Source organism: Hemibagrus wyckioides, linkage group LG22 (genome assembly GCF_019097595.1).
Source record: "Hemibagrus wyckioides isolate EC202008001 linkage group LG22, SWU_Hwy_1.0, whole genome shotgun sequence".
Lineage (NCBI taxonomy): Eukaryota > Metazoa > Chordata > Actinopteri > Siluriformes > Bagridae > Hemibagrus > Hemibagrus wyckioides.
This window is the reverse complement of record NC_080731.1, coordinates 21,398,866-21,411,516: the sequence shown is the minus strand read 5'-3', so window position 1 is coordinate 21,411,516 and position 12,651 is coordinate 21,398,866. Positions and strand designations below refer to the sequence as shown.

Here is a 12,651-nt window from a genome sequence, read left to right as displayed (position 1 = left end):
TACACACTCTATAATCACACACACACTATAAATACACACTCTCTATAATCACACACACACACTATAAATACACACTCTCTATAATCACACACACACACTATAAATACACACTCTCTATAATCACACACACACACTATAAATACACACTCTCTATAATCACACACACACACTATAAATACACACTCTATATAATCACACACACACTATAAATACACACTCTCTATAATCACACACACACTATAAATACACACTCTCTATAATCACACACACACACTATAAATACACACTCTCTATAATCACACACACACTATAAATACACACTCTCTATAATCACACACACACACTATAAATACACACTCTCTATAATCACACACACACACTATAAATACACACTCTCTATAATCACACACACACTATAAATACACACTCTATATAATCACACACACACTATAAATACACACTCTATATAATCACACACACACACTATAAATACATACTCTCTATAATCACACACACACTATAAATACACACTCTCTATAATCACACACACACTATAAATACATACTCTCTATAATCACACACACACACTATAAATACACACTCTATATAATCACACACACACACTATAAATACATACTCTCTATAATCACACACACACTATAAATACACACTCTCTATAATCACACACACACTATAAATACACACTCTCTATAATCACACACACACACTATAATCACACACACACTATAAATACACACTCTATATAATCACACACACACTATAAATACATACTCTATATAATCACACACAGTTTCTCACCTCTGAGATCTCTAGTCTCTGACCCGTGTAATGGTCAATCACATCTCCTGCAGGACAAACAGCACATTCATTTTTATTTAACTGTAATTAAATTTGTTTGTTTTTACATGAGTGTGTGTGTTTGTGTCTGTGTGTGTGTGTTTGTGTGTGTTTGAGTGTGTTTTTTTGTGTGGGTGTGTGTGTGTTTGTGTGTGTGTGAGTGTGTGTGTTGGTGTGTGGGTGTGTGTGAGTGTGTGTGTGTGTGTGTGTCGGACCATAAGTCTTGCCCCCGATGGAACACTTGGTGAAGTTCATGATGTTCTGTGTGAGTGTGTGCGAGTGTGTGTGTGTGTCAGACTGTAAGTCTTGCCCCCGATGGAACACTTGGTGAAGTTCATTATGTTCTGTGTGAATGTGTGTGTGTGTGAGTGTGTGTGTGTGTGTGAGTGTGTGTGAGTGTGTGTGTGTGTGTGAGTGTGTGTGTGTGTGTGTGAGTGTGTGTGTGTGTGTGTGTGAGTGTGTGTGTGTGTGTGAGTGTGTGTGTGTGTGTGTGAGTGTGTGTGTGTGTGTGAGTGTGTGTGTGTGTGTCAGACCGTAAGTCTTGCCCCCGATGGAACACTTGGTGAAGTTCATGATGGTCTGTGTGAGTGTGTGTGTGTGTGTGTGTGTGAGTGTGTGTGTGTGTGCGTTCTCACATTTCTTACTTGGTGGGGTCCACCCATCTGGAGCACACCAACAGTGTGGGGCCCAGAAACGTTGTGGGGCCCAAAATGCCGGACCCCACACCGTTTATCCATTAAAACATGCTCAGGAGGCTTCCCTGATATGCCTCATGCTTTTAGTTTACTTGCCCCACATGGTAGCAAAAACTGGAAACGAGTGTGTCGATTTTCTGCTCTCTAGCGCCCCTAGGTAAATTTTTTCCCCGAGAGCCACTTCCGGTGGAGTGTGTGGGGGTAAGCACTCCTCGCAAAGTTTATGTTTCAGTCAATGAGACGATGCAATGGTGCTATTAAATCATCATATTAAATGACTGCAATCATATTAAATGACTGCTATTAAAGAAGAAAGAAGAAAGCATTGGAACAGCATTTCATTCTGCTTCACTCCGACTCACAGGACCAGGACTCATTAAGAGGTAAGTTTAATGTTTATATTTTATTCTTTTTAGGTACCCAGTTCCATACAGCTATAACACAATCCTCTTCCCATGTATATTAATAAACTACCAATTTATACACAGAAGACCCGACATACAGCATAGAGACCCCATGCTGATGTTAGCTATTTAGCTAGCTAGTGCTAACTAGAGCTTTCGTGTTTTTCTTAATTAAACCAATAGCATTTGAATTAGCTACTGTGCTAGCTAGCGCTAGCTATAGCCCTAAATTTGTGTTTTCCTGAATGAAACCAATAGCATTTGCATTAGCTATTGCGCTAGCTAGCGCTAGCTATAGCTCTGAATTCGTGTTTTCCTGAATGAAACCAATAGCATTTGCATTAGCTTTTTGGCTAGCTAGTGGTAGCTATAGCTCTGAATTCGTGTTTTCCTGAATGAAACCAATAGCATTTGCATTAGCTATTGTGCTAGCTAATGCTAGCTATAGCTCTGAATTCATGTTTTCCTGAATGAAACCAATAGCTTTTGCATTAGCTTTTTGGCTAGCTAGTGGTAGCTATAGCTCTGAATTCGTGTTTTCCTGAATGAAACCAATAGCATTTGCATTAGCTATTGTGCTAGCTAATGCTAGCTGTAGCTCTGAATTCGTGTTTTCCTGAATGAAACCAATAGCAGTTGCATTAGCTTTTTGGCTAGCTAGTGCTATCTATAGCTCTGAATTCATGTTTTCCTGAATAAAACCAATAGCTTTTGCATTTATTTATTTATTAAAACCTATTTATTTATATATCGAACTGTTTTGTTCGGACATTATTTCCATGTCTCCCGACACTTTACTTTTCTCCTGAACTTTACTGTAGGCTCAGATGTCGAGATGCCGGTGTTGAGTAGAAATGGAGTTTAATCTCGTATTTAACTGCATTTTGGTGTTCTGGGTCTTCTGGTTGTACAAACTGGATCAACAAGCACAATATGTTTGCAACGACGCAGTTATAAAGATATAAAGGAGTATTTGTCTAAAATAGCAGACATACAGACAACATGTAAAGGTAGAGTTAATAGAGTCTGACACTGAAGCTGTATTATAAATCCTCCTCTATGGGTATTATCAGGGTTTACAGTGGGAGATGACCGCTGGATGAACTCCATAAGGTCTGTAGCATTACAGTGTCAGACGGTTTTTATTTATTTTTATAATTTCAAATAGTATTATTCTACATTATGACTTGCTTGTATGTATTGTATGTGTTGTTTCCAGGTTTCTTTCTGAATGGGTTAAAAGGGAAACCAAAGTTTGCCCCTCCATTAACACAGGCATTTGGGTCAGTTGTGCTGTGATGGTCATTTTGTCATTACAAGCACTAAGTTAAAATCACACCACAACTGACTTTATTGCATTGTGTTTACAAGGTACAAACTTAAATTTTCCCTTTAACCCCTTGTGAAATAAAACTAGGAAATGATCTAGATCATACATACATGTAAAGATAAGCATAATATACACAAATTTAACAAAACCTTTATAGTCACTGCTTGAATACAGTACCGTTCACCTGCCAACTCCCATTTCAACCACTGCAACTGCCATCAGACAACACACCACATTAAAATACCTAACTACTAACTAACTGACTGTTTATGAATTAGATCATAATGTCAGTAGAGTAACATGATTGCACCAGTTACATACACTAAGATTATGCCAAGCTCTGCTATATTGTTAATATATTGTGCCCTGATGTGTCTAGGCATCCTTACACACATATGTTTCTAGTGTTGCCCTTGTGGGGCCCGCCTGAAACGATTTCCAAGTTTTGTTGTTTGATTAGTCTTCACACACACACACTCTGTTTCTAGTCTTGTCCTTATGGGGCCCTCCCGACTGGACCTCACTTCAAGTGATTTTATATACATTGGGTAACAGTTTGCAGAATCAAAACCTCACCTATTACACATGTAACTGTACACACTCTGACCTGATGTTTGTTAAAGACAGATATCTACAATCAGATTGATTCCAGTCCCCCATATGTTAGTGTGAGGCATGATGAGACTTCTAGAAAAGTCCACTTGACTTCATTATTTGCTGTTTTAGAAATGTTTTTGCATGAGCTTACTTCTGTGTATCTCCACATTGATAATTACTAAGAATTCTCCACATCTTCATCTAATAGCTGGATCTACATAGAGATAAACATTTCTTATATAAACCATATGTCAAGTTTATAAAACATTGTTACAATATCAGTCACACAACAGACTCCAAGAAATATATGTGAATTTTGGCATTGAAAAATTGAATAACTTGAACAAGATTATCTTCCAATTAAAGAATGTGTTAAATATTTTTTTTTACTTTGTCCTGTGTAGCCATAGTCTACACGTCGAATTTTGTGTTTCTAGCTGTTACAGAACAAATCTGTGGGGATTTATCTTAAATGTATATTTTTGGAAGTTATTCAAGAACGGGTTAACATGTTCTTTTTTGTTCTTGAGAACAAAACATGTGAAGAGATTGTTTCATTCTACACTATATTACCACAGAGAGGCTAGTTTTGGAAATTTACCATGAATTTGGACCAAGGGTCATTATTATCATGTTCATGCCCTGTCTAGTTATTGATGACCTTTGTGAATGAGCTAATCAGGTATGTCAGCTGGTGCAAAAGAAATGGATGCAGGATGTAAAGGACATGAATTAGAATGAATATCCCTTATACAGTCCTGGAATTAATCAAGTTCAAAACATAAAAACCATTATAACCATTAATACCTAGGTAAAAACTTGGGTCCTTGCTACGCTATAAAAAATAGAAACAGAGTGTGTGAACGTGGACCTCACAAGGACACAACGCTAGAAACAGGGTGTGTGAACGTGGACCTCACAAGGACACAACGCTAGAAACAGAGTGTGTGAACGTGGACCTCACAGGGACACAATGCTAGAAACAGAGTGTGTGAACGTGGACCTCACAGGGACACAACGCTAGAAACAGAGTGTGTGAACGTGGACCTCACAGGGACACAACGCTAGAAACAGAGTGTGTGAACGTGGACCTCACAAGGACACAATGCTAGAAACAGAGTGTGTGAACGTGGACCTCACAGGGACACAACGCTAGAAACAGGGTGTGTGAACGTGGACCTCACAAGGACACAATGCTAGAAACAGAGTGTGTGAACGTGGACCTCACAGGGACACAACGCTAGAAACAGAGTGTGTGAACGTGGACCTCACAGGGACACAACGCTAGAAACAGGGTGTGTGAACGTGGACCTCACAAGGACACCACGCTAGAAACAGGGTGTGTGAACGTGGACCTCACAAGGACACCACGCTAGAAACAGAGTGTGTGAACGTGGACCTCACAGGGACACAATGCTAGAAACAGGGTGTGTGAACGTGGACCTCACAAGGACACCACGCTAGAAACAGAGTGTGTGAACGTGGACCTCACAAGGACACCACGCTAGAAACAGAGTGTGTGAACGTGGACCTCACAGGGACACAACGCTAGAAACAGAGTGTGTGAACGTGGACCTCACAAGGACACCACACTAGAAACAGGGTGTGTGAACGTGGACCTCACAAGGACACAACGCTAGAAACAGAGTGTGTGAACGTGGACCTCACAGGGACACAACGCTAGAAACAGGGTGTGTGAACGTGGACCTCACAAGGACACCACACTAGAAACAGGGTGTGTGAACGTGGACCTCACAGAGACACAACGCTAGAAACAGGGTGTGTGAACGTGGACCTCACAAGGACACAACGCTAGAAACAGGGTGTGTGAACGTGGACCTCACAAGGACACCACGCTACAAACAGAGTGTGTGAACGTGGACCTCACAGAGACACAACGCTAGAAACAGGGTGTGTGAACGTGGACCTCACAGGGACACAACGCTAGAAACAGAGTGTGTGAACGTGGACCTCACAGGGACACAACGCTAGAAACAGAGTGTGTGAACGTGGACCTCACAGGGACACAACGCTAGAAACAGAGTGTGTGAACGTGGACCTCACAGGGACACAACGCTAGAAACAGAGTGTGTGAACGTGGACCTCACAAGGACACAACGCTAGAAACAGGGTGTGTGAACGTGGACCTCACAGGGACACAATGCTAGAAACAGGGTGTGTGAACGTGGACCTCACAAGGACACAACGCTAGAAACAGAGTGTGTGAACGTGGACCTCACAGGGACACAACGCTAGAAACAGAGTGTGTGAACGTGGACCTCACAGGGACACAACGCTAGAAACAGAGTGTGTGAACGTGGACCTCACAGGGACACAACGCTAGAAACAGGGTGTGTGAACGTGGACCTCACAGGGACACCACGCTAGAAACAGAGTGTGTGAACGTGGACCTCACAAGGACACCACGCTAGAAACAGAGTGTGTGAACGTGGACCTCACAAGGACACCACGCTAGAAACAGAGTGTGTGAACGTGGACCTCACAAGGACACCACGCTAGAAACAGAGTGTGTGAACGTGGACCTCACAGAGACACAACGCTAGAAACAGGGTGTGTGAACGTGGACCTCACAAGGACACCACGCTAGAAACAGGGTGTGTGAACGTGGACCTCACAAGGACACCACGCTACAAACAGAGTGTGTGAACGTGGACCTCACAGAGACACAACGCTAGAAACAGGGTGTGTGAACGTGGACCTCACAGGGACACAACGCTAGAAACAGAGTGTGTGAACGTGGACCTCACAGGGACACAACGCTAGAAACAGAGTGTGTGAACGTGGACCTCACAGGGACACAACGCTAGAAACAGAGTGTGTGAACGTGGACCTCACAGGGACACAACGCTAGAAACAGAGTGTGTGAACGTGGACCTCACAAGGACACAACGCTAGAAACAGGGTGTGTGAACGTGGACCTCACAGGGACACAATGCTAGAAACAGGGTGTGTGAACGTGGACCTCACAAGGACACAACGCTAGAAACAGAGTGTGTGAACGTGGACCTCACAGGGACACAACGCTAGAAACAGAGTGTGTGAACGTGGACCTCACAGGGACACAACGCTAGAAACAGGGTGTGTGAACGTGGACCTCACAAGGACACAACGCTAGAAACAGAGTGTGTGAACGTGGACCTCACAGGGACACAACGCTAGAAACAGAGTGTGTGAACGTGGACCTCACAAGGACACCACGCTAGAAACAGAGTGTGTGAACGTGGACCTCACAGGGACACAACGCTAGAAACAGAGTGTGTGAACGTGGACCTCACAGGGACACAACGCTAGAAACAGGGTGTGTGAACGTGGACCTCACAGGGACACCACGCTAGAAACAGAGTGTGTGAACGTGGACCTCACAGGGACACCACGCTAGAAACAGGGTGTGTGAACGTGGACCTCACAAGGACACAATGCTAGAAACAGAGCCCCTTTTTTGAAAAAGTTTAGAATTTTATTAATTTGAAGTGATATTTGTAATTTATATATTTTTTTGGTCATGCCTAATTTTTTACAAAGCTGTAGAACCATTGGAAAGGGTGGACCCCATAAAGGTACAAAAATGAGGTGGACCTCACAAGGTGGGAAATGTGAGAATGTGTGTGCGTGTGTGTGTGTGTGTGTGTGCGTGTGTGCGTGTGTGTGTGCGTGTGTGTGCGTGTGTGTGTGCGTGTGTGTGTGTGTGTGTGTGTGTCGGACCGTAAGTCTTGCCCCCGATGGAACACTTGGTGAAGTTCATGATATTCTGTGTGAGTGTGCCGGTCTTGTCAGAGAAGATGTAGTTGATCTGTCCGAGTTCTTCGTTCAGCGTGGTGGTGCGAGCCTCGGCCGGCGTGTCGCTGCGCTCGTGATACATCAGTCTGTCCCAGTTAATGTAGTAACTGTTCCCCAGACGGATCACCTCCATACTGAACACACACACACACACTATATAAATAAGTGTCTGAAGATCATTCTATTTCTTTGAGTGTTTTTTACTGACTAAAAGTCAGCGCTACATGATCTTAGCAAATTTGAATAAACATATTAACAATACATACACACAAACACACACACATATGAGATACCTGACGTAGAGTGATATGGGTACCACAGTGTTAAGGATGATGATGTAGGACCAGAAGGTGAGGAAGGCGGAAAAGGCGGCGCCCACCTTCTCCGCTCGGGGTATGTAGGGGGTGTAACTGGCCTCGTAGTGCTCCCAGATCCCGTGACCCACCGCCAGGATCACACACATCAACACCAAGAACCCAAAGATCTACACACACACACACACACACACACACACAGCGACATTAATTAAGCTGAGGATGAATAAAGATCCCAACAGAATGTCAGTGATAATAATCTTCTTCTCTCATTACACATGATTAAAGAGATAACATGAGTGTGTGATAACGTGTGTGTGGTCAGTGTGTGTGATAACGTGTGTGGTCAGTGTGTGTGATAACGTGTGTGTGGTCAGAGTGTGTGATAACGTGTGTGTGGTCAGAGTGTGTGATAACGTGTGTGTGGTCAGTGTGTGTGATAACGTGTGTGTGGTCAGTGTGTGTGATAACGTGTGTGTGGTCAGAGTGTGTGATAACGTGTGTGTGGTGAGAGTGTGTGATAACGTGTGTGTGGTCAGAGTGTGTGATAACGTGTGTGTGGTGAGAGTGTGTGATAACGTGTGTGTGGTCAGAGTGTGTGATAACGTGTGTGGTCAGTGTGTGTGATAACGTGTGTGTGGTCAGTGTGTGTGATAACATGTGTGGTCAGTGTGTGTGATAACGTGTGTGTGGTCAGTGTGTGTGATAACGTGTGTGTGGTCAGTGTGTGTGATAACGTGTGTGGTCAGTGTGTGTGATAACGTGTGATAACGTGTGTGGTCAGTGTGTGTGATAACGTGTGTGTGGTCAGTGTGTGTGATAACGTGTGTGGTCAGTGTGTGTGATAACGTGTGTGTGGTCAGTGTGTGTGATAACGTGTGTGTGGTCAGTGTGTGTGATAACGTGTGTGGTCAGTGTGTGTGATAACGTGTGTGTGGTCAGAGTGTGTGATAACGTGTGTGTGGTCAGAGTGTGTGATAACGTGTGTGTGGTCAGAGTGTGTGATAACGTGTGTGTGGTCAGAGTGTGTGATAACGTGTGTGTGGTCAGTGTGTGTGATAACGTGTGTGTGGTCAGAGTGTGTGATAACGTGTGTGTGGTCAGAGTGTGTGTTAACGTGTGTGTGGTCAGAGTGTGTGTTAACGTGTGTGTGGTCAGAGTGTGTGATAACGTGTGTGGTCAGTGTGTGTGATAACGTGTGTGCGGTCAGAGTGTGTGTTAACGTGTGTGTGGTCAGAGTGTGTGTTAACGTGTGTGTGGTCAGAGTGTGTGATAACGTGTGTGGTCAGAGTGTGTGATAACGTGTGTGCGGTCAGAGTGTGTGTTAACGTGTGTGCGGTCAGAGTGTGATAACGTGTGTGCGGTCAGAGTGTGTGATAACGTGTGTGTGGTCAGTGTGTGTGATAACGTGTGTGTGGTCAGAGTGTGTGATAACGTGTGTGTGGTCAGAGTGTGTGATAACGTGTGTGTGGTCAGTGTGTGTGATAACGTGTGTGTGGTCAGTGTGTGTGATAACGTGTGTGTGGTCAGAGTGTGTGATAACGTGTGTGCGGTCAGAGTGTGTGTTAACGTGTGTGCGGTCAGAGTGTGATAACGTGTGTGCGGTCAGAGTGTGTGATAACGTGTGTGTGGTCAGTGTGTGTGATAACGTGTGTGTGGTCAGAGTGTGTGATAACGTGTGTGTGGTCAGAGTGTGTGATAACGTGTGTGTGGTCAGTGTGTGTGATAACGTGTGTGTGGTCAGTGTGTGTGATAACGTGTGTGTGGTCAGAGTGTGTGATAACGTGTGTGCGGTCAGAGTGTGTGTTAACGTGTGTGCGGTCAGAGTGTGATAACGTGTGTGCGGTCAGAGTGTGTGATAACGTGTGTGTGGTCAGAGTGTGTGATAACGTGTGTGTGGTCAGTGTGTGTGATAACGTGTGTGTGGTCAGAGTGTGTGATAACGTGTGTGTGGTCAGTGTGTGTGATAACGTGTGTGTGGTCAGTGTGTGTGATAAAGTGTGTGTGGTCAGAGTGTGTGATAACGTGTGTGGTCAGAGTGTGTGATAACGTGTGTGTGGTCAGAGTGTGTGATAACGTGTGTGGTCAGAGTGTGTGATAACGTGTGTGGTCAGAGTGTGTGATAACGTGTGTGGTCAGAGTGTGTGATAAAGTGTGTGTGGTCAGAGTGTGTGATAACGTGTGTGTGGTCAGAGTGTGTGATAACGTGTGTGTGGTCAGAGTGTGTGATAACGTGTGTGTGGTCAGTGTGTGTGATAACGTGTGTGTGGTCAGAGTGTGTGATAACGTGTGTGGTCAGTGTGTGTGATAATGTGTGTGTGGTCAGAGTGTGTTTTAACGTGTGTGTGGTCAGAGTGTGTGATAACGTGTGTGTGGTCAGAGTGTGTGATAACGTGTGTGTGGTCAGAGTGTGTGATAAAGTGTGTGTGGTCAGAGTGTGTGATAACGTGTGTGGTCAGAGTGTGTGATAACGTGTGTGTGGTCAGAGTGTGTGATAACGTGTGTGTGGTCAGAGTGTGTGATAACGTGTGTGTGGTCAGAGTGTGTGATAACGTGTGTGTGGTCAGAGTGTGTGATAACGTGTGTGTGGTCAGAGTGTGTGATAACGTGTGTGTGGTCAGAGTGTGTGATAACGTGTGTGTGGTCAGAGTGTGTGATAACGTGTGTGTGGTCAGAGTGTGTGATAACGTGTGTGTGGTCAGAGTGTGTGATAACGTGTGTGTGGTCAGAGTGTGTGATAACGTGTGTGTGGTCAGAGTGTGTGATAACGTGTGTGTGGTCAGAGTGTGTGATAACGTGTGTGGTCAGAGTGTGTGATAACGTGTGTGTGGTCAGAGTGTGTGATAGCGTGTGTGTGGTCAGAGTGTGTGATAACGTGTGTGGTCAGTGTGTGTGATAACGTGTGTGTGGTCAGTGTGTGTGATAACGTGTGTGTGGTCAGAGTGTGTGATAACGTGTGTGTGGTCAGAGTGTGTGATAACGTGTGTGTGGTCAGAGTGTGTGATAACGTGTGTGTGGTCAGAGTGTGTGATAACGTGTGTGGTCAGAGTGTGTGATAACGTGTGTGTGGTCAGAGTGTGTGATAACGTGTGTGTGGTCAGAGTGTGTGATAACGTGTGTGGTCAGAGTGTGTGATAACGTGTGTGTGGTCAGAGTGTGTGATAACGTGTGTGTGGTCAGAGTGTGTGATAACGTGTGTGTGGTCAGAGTGTGTGATAACGTGTGTGTGGTCAGAGTGTGTGATAACGTGTGTGTGGTCAGAGTGTGTGATAACGTGTGTGTGGTCAGAGTGTGTGATAACGTGTGTGGTCAGAGTGTGTGATAACGTGTGTGGTCAGAGTGTGTGATAACGTGTGTGTGGTCAGAGTGTGTGATAACGTGTGTGTGGTCAGAGTGTGTGATAACGTGTGTGTGGTCAGAGTGTGTGATAACGTGTGTGTGGTCAGAGTGTGTGATAACGTGTGTGGTCAGAGTGTGTGATAACGTGTGTGTGGTCAGAGTGTGTGATAACGTGTGTGTGGTCAGAGTGTGTGATAACGTGTGTGTGGTCAGAGTGTGTGATAACGTGTGTGTGGTCAGAGTGTGTGATAACGTGTGTGTGGTCAGAGTGTGTGATAACGTGTGTGTGGTCAGAGTGTGTGATAACGTGTGTGTGGTCAGAGTGTGTGATAACGTGTGTGTGGTCAGAGTGTGTGATAACGTGTGTGTGGTCAGAGTGTGTGATAACGTGTGTGTGGTCAGAGTGTGTGATAACGTGTGTGTGGTCAGAGTGTCTGATAACGTGTGTGTGGTCAGAGGGTGTGATAACGTGTGTGTGGTCAGAGTGTGTGATAAAGTGTGTGTGGTCAGAGTGTGTGATAACGTGTGTGTGGTCAGAGTGTGTGATAACGTGTGTGTGGTCAGAGTGTGTGATAACGTGTGTGTGGTCAGAGTGTGTGATAACGTGTGTGTGGTCAGAGTGTGTGATAACGTGTGTGTGGTCAGAGTGTGTGATAACGTGTGTGTGGTCAGAGTGTGTGATAACGTGTGTGTGGTCAGTGTGTGTGATAACGTGTGTGTGGTCAGAGTGTGTGATAACGTGTGTGTGGTCAGAGTGTGTGATAACGTGTGTGTGGTCAGAGTGTGTGATAACGTGTGTGTGGTCAGAGTGTGTGATAACGTGTGTGTGGTCAGAGTGTGTGATAACGTGTGTGGTCAGAGTGTGTGATAACGTGTGTGTGGTCAGTGTGTGTGATAACGTGTGTGGTCAGAGTGTGTGATAAAGTGTGTGTGGTCAGAGTGTGTGATAACGTGTGTGTGGTCAGAGTGTGTGATAACGTGTGTGTGGTCAGAGTGTGTGATAACGTGTGTGTGGTCAGAGTGTGTGATAACGTGTGTGGTCAGTGTGTGTGATAACGTGTGTGGTCAGAGTGTGTGATAACGTGTGTGTGGTCAGAGTGTGTGATAACGTGTGTGGTCAGAGTGTGTGATAACGTGTGTGTGGTCAGAGTGTGTGATAACGTGTGTGTGGTCAGAGTGTGTGATAACGTGTGTGGTCAGAGTGTGTGATAACGTGTGTGTGGTCAGAGTGTGTGATAACGTGTGTGGTCAGTGTGTGTGATAACGTGTGTGGTCAGAGTGTGTGATAACGTGTGTGTGGTCAGAGTGTGTGATAA

The 12,651-nt window shown here is 44.7% G+C and overlaps 1 protein-coding gene across 3 annotated transcripts in view; it reads right to left on the bottom strand.

Moving 5' to 3' along the window:
* The window catches only part of atp8b5a (ATPase phospholipid transporting 8B5a), a 75,358-nt gene that overhangs the window by 28,200 nt on the left and 34,507 nt on the right, over nucleotides 1–12,651 (bottom strand). For all 3 annotated transcript variants that reach the window (XM_058374953.1, XM_058374954.1, XM_058374952.1), the window contains 3 exons: nucleotides 7,976–8,166; nucleotides 7,608–7,816; nucleotides 820–866 (listed from right to left, as the gene is read on the bottom strand). In XM_058374953.1, the coding sequence (XP_058230936.1) occupies nucleotides 820–866; nucleotides 7,608–7,816; nucleotides 7,976–8,166 (447 nt within the window). The remainder of the gene's footprint in view (nucleotides 1–819; nucleotides 867–7,607; nucleotides 7,817–7,975; nucleotides 8,167–12,651) is intronic.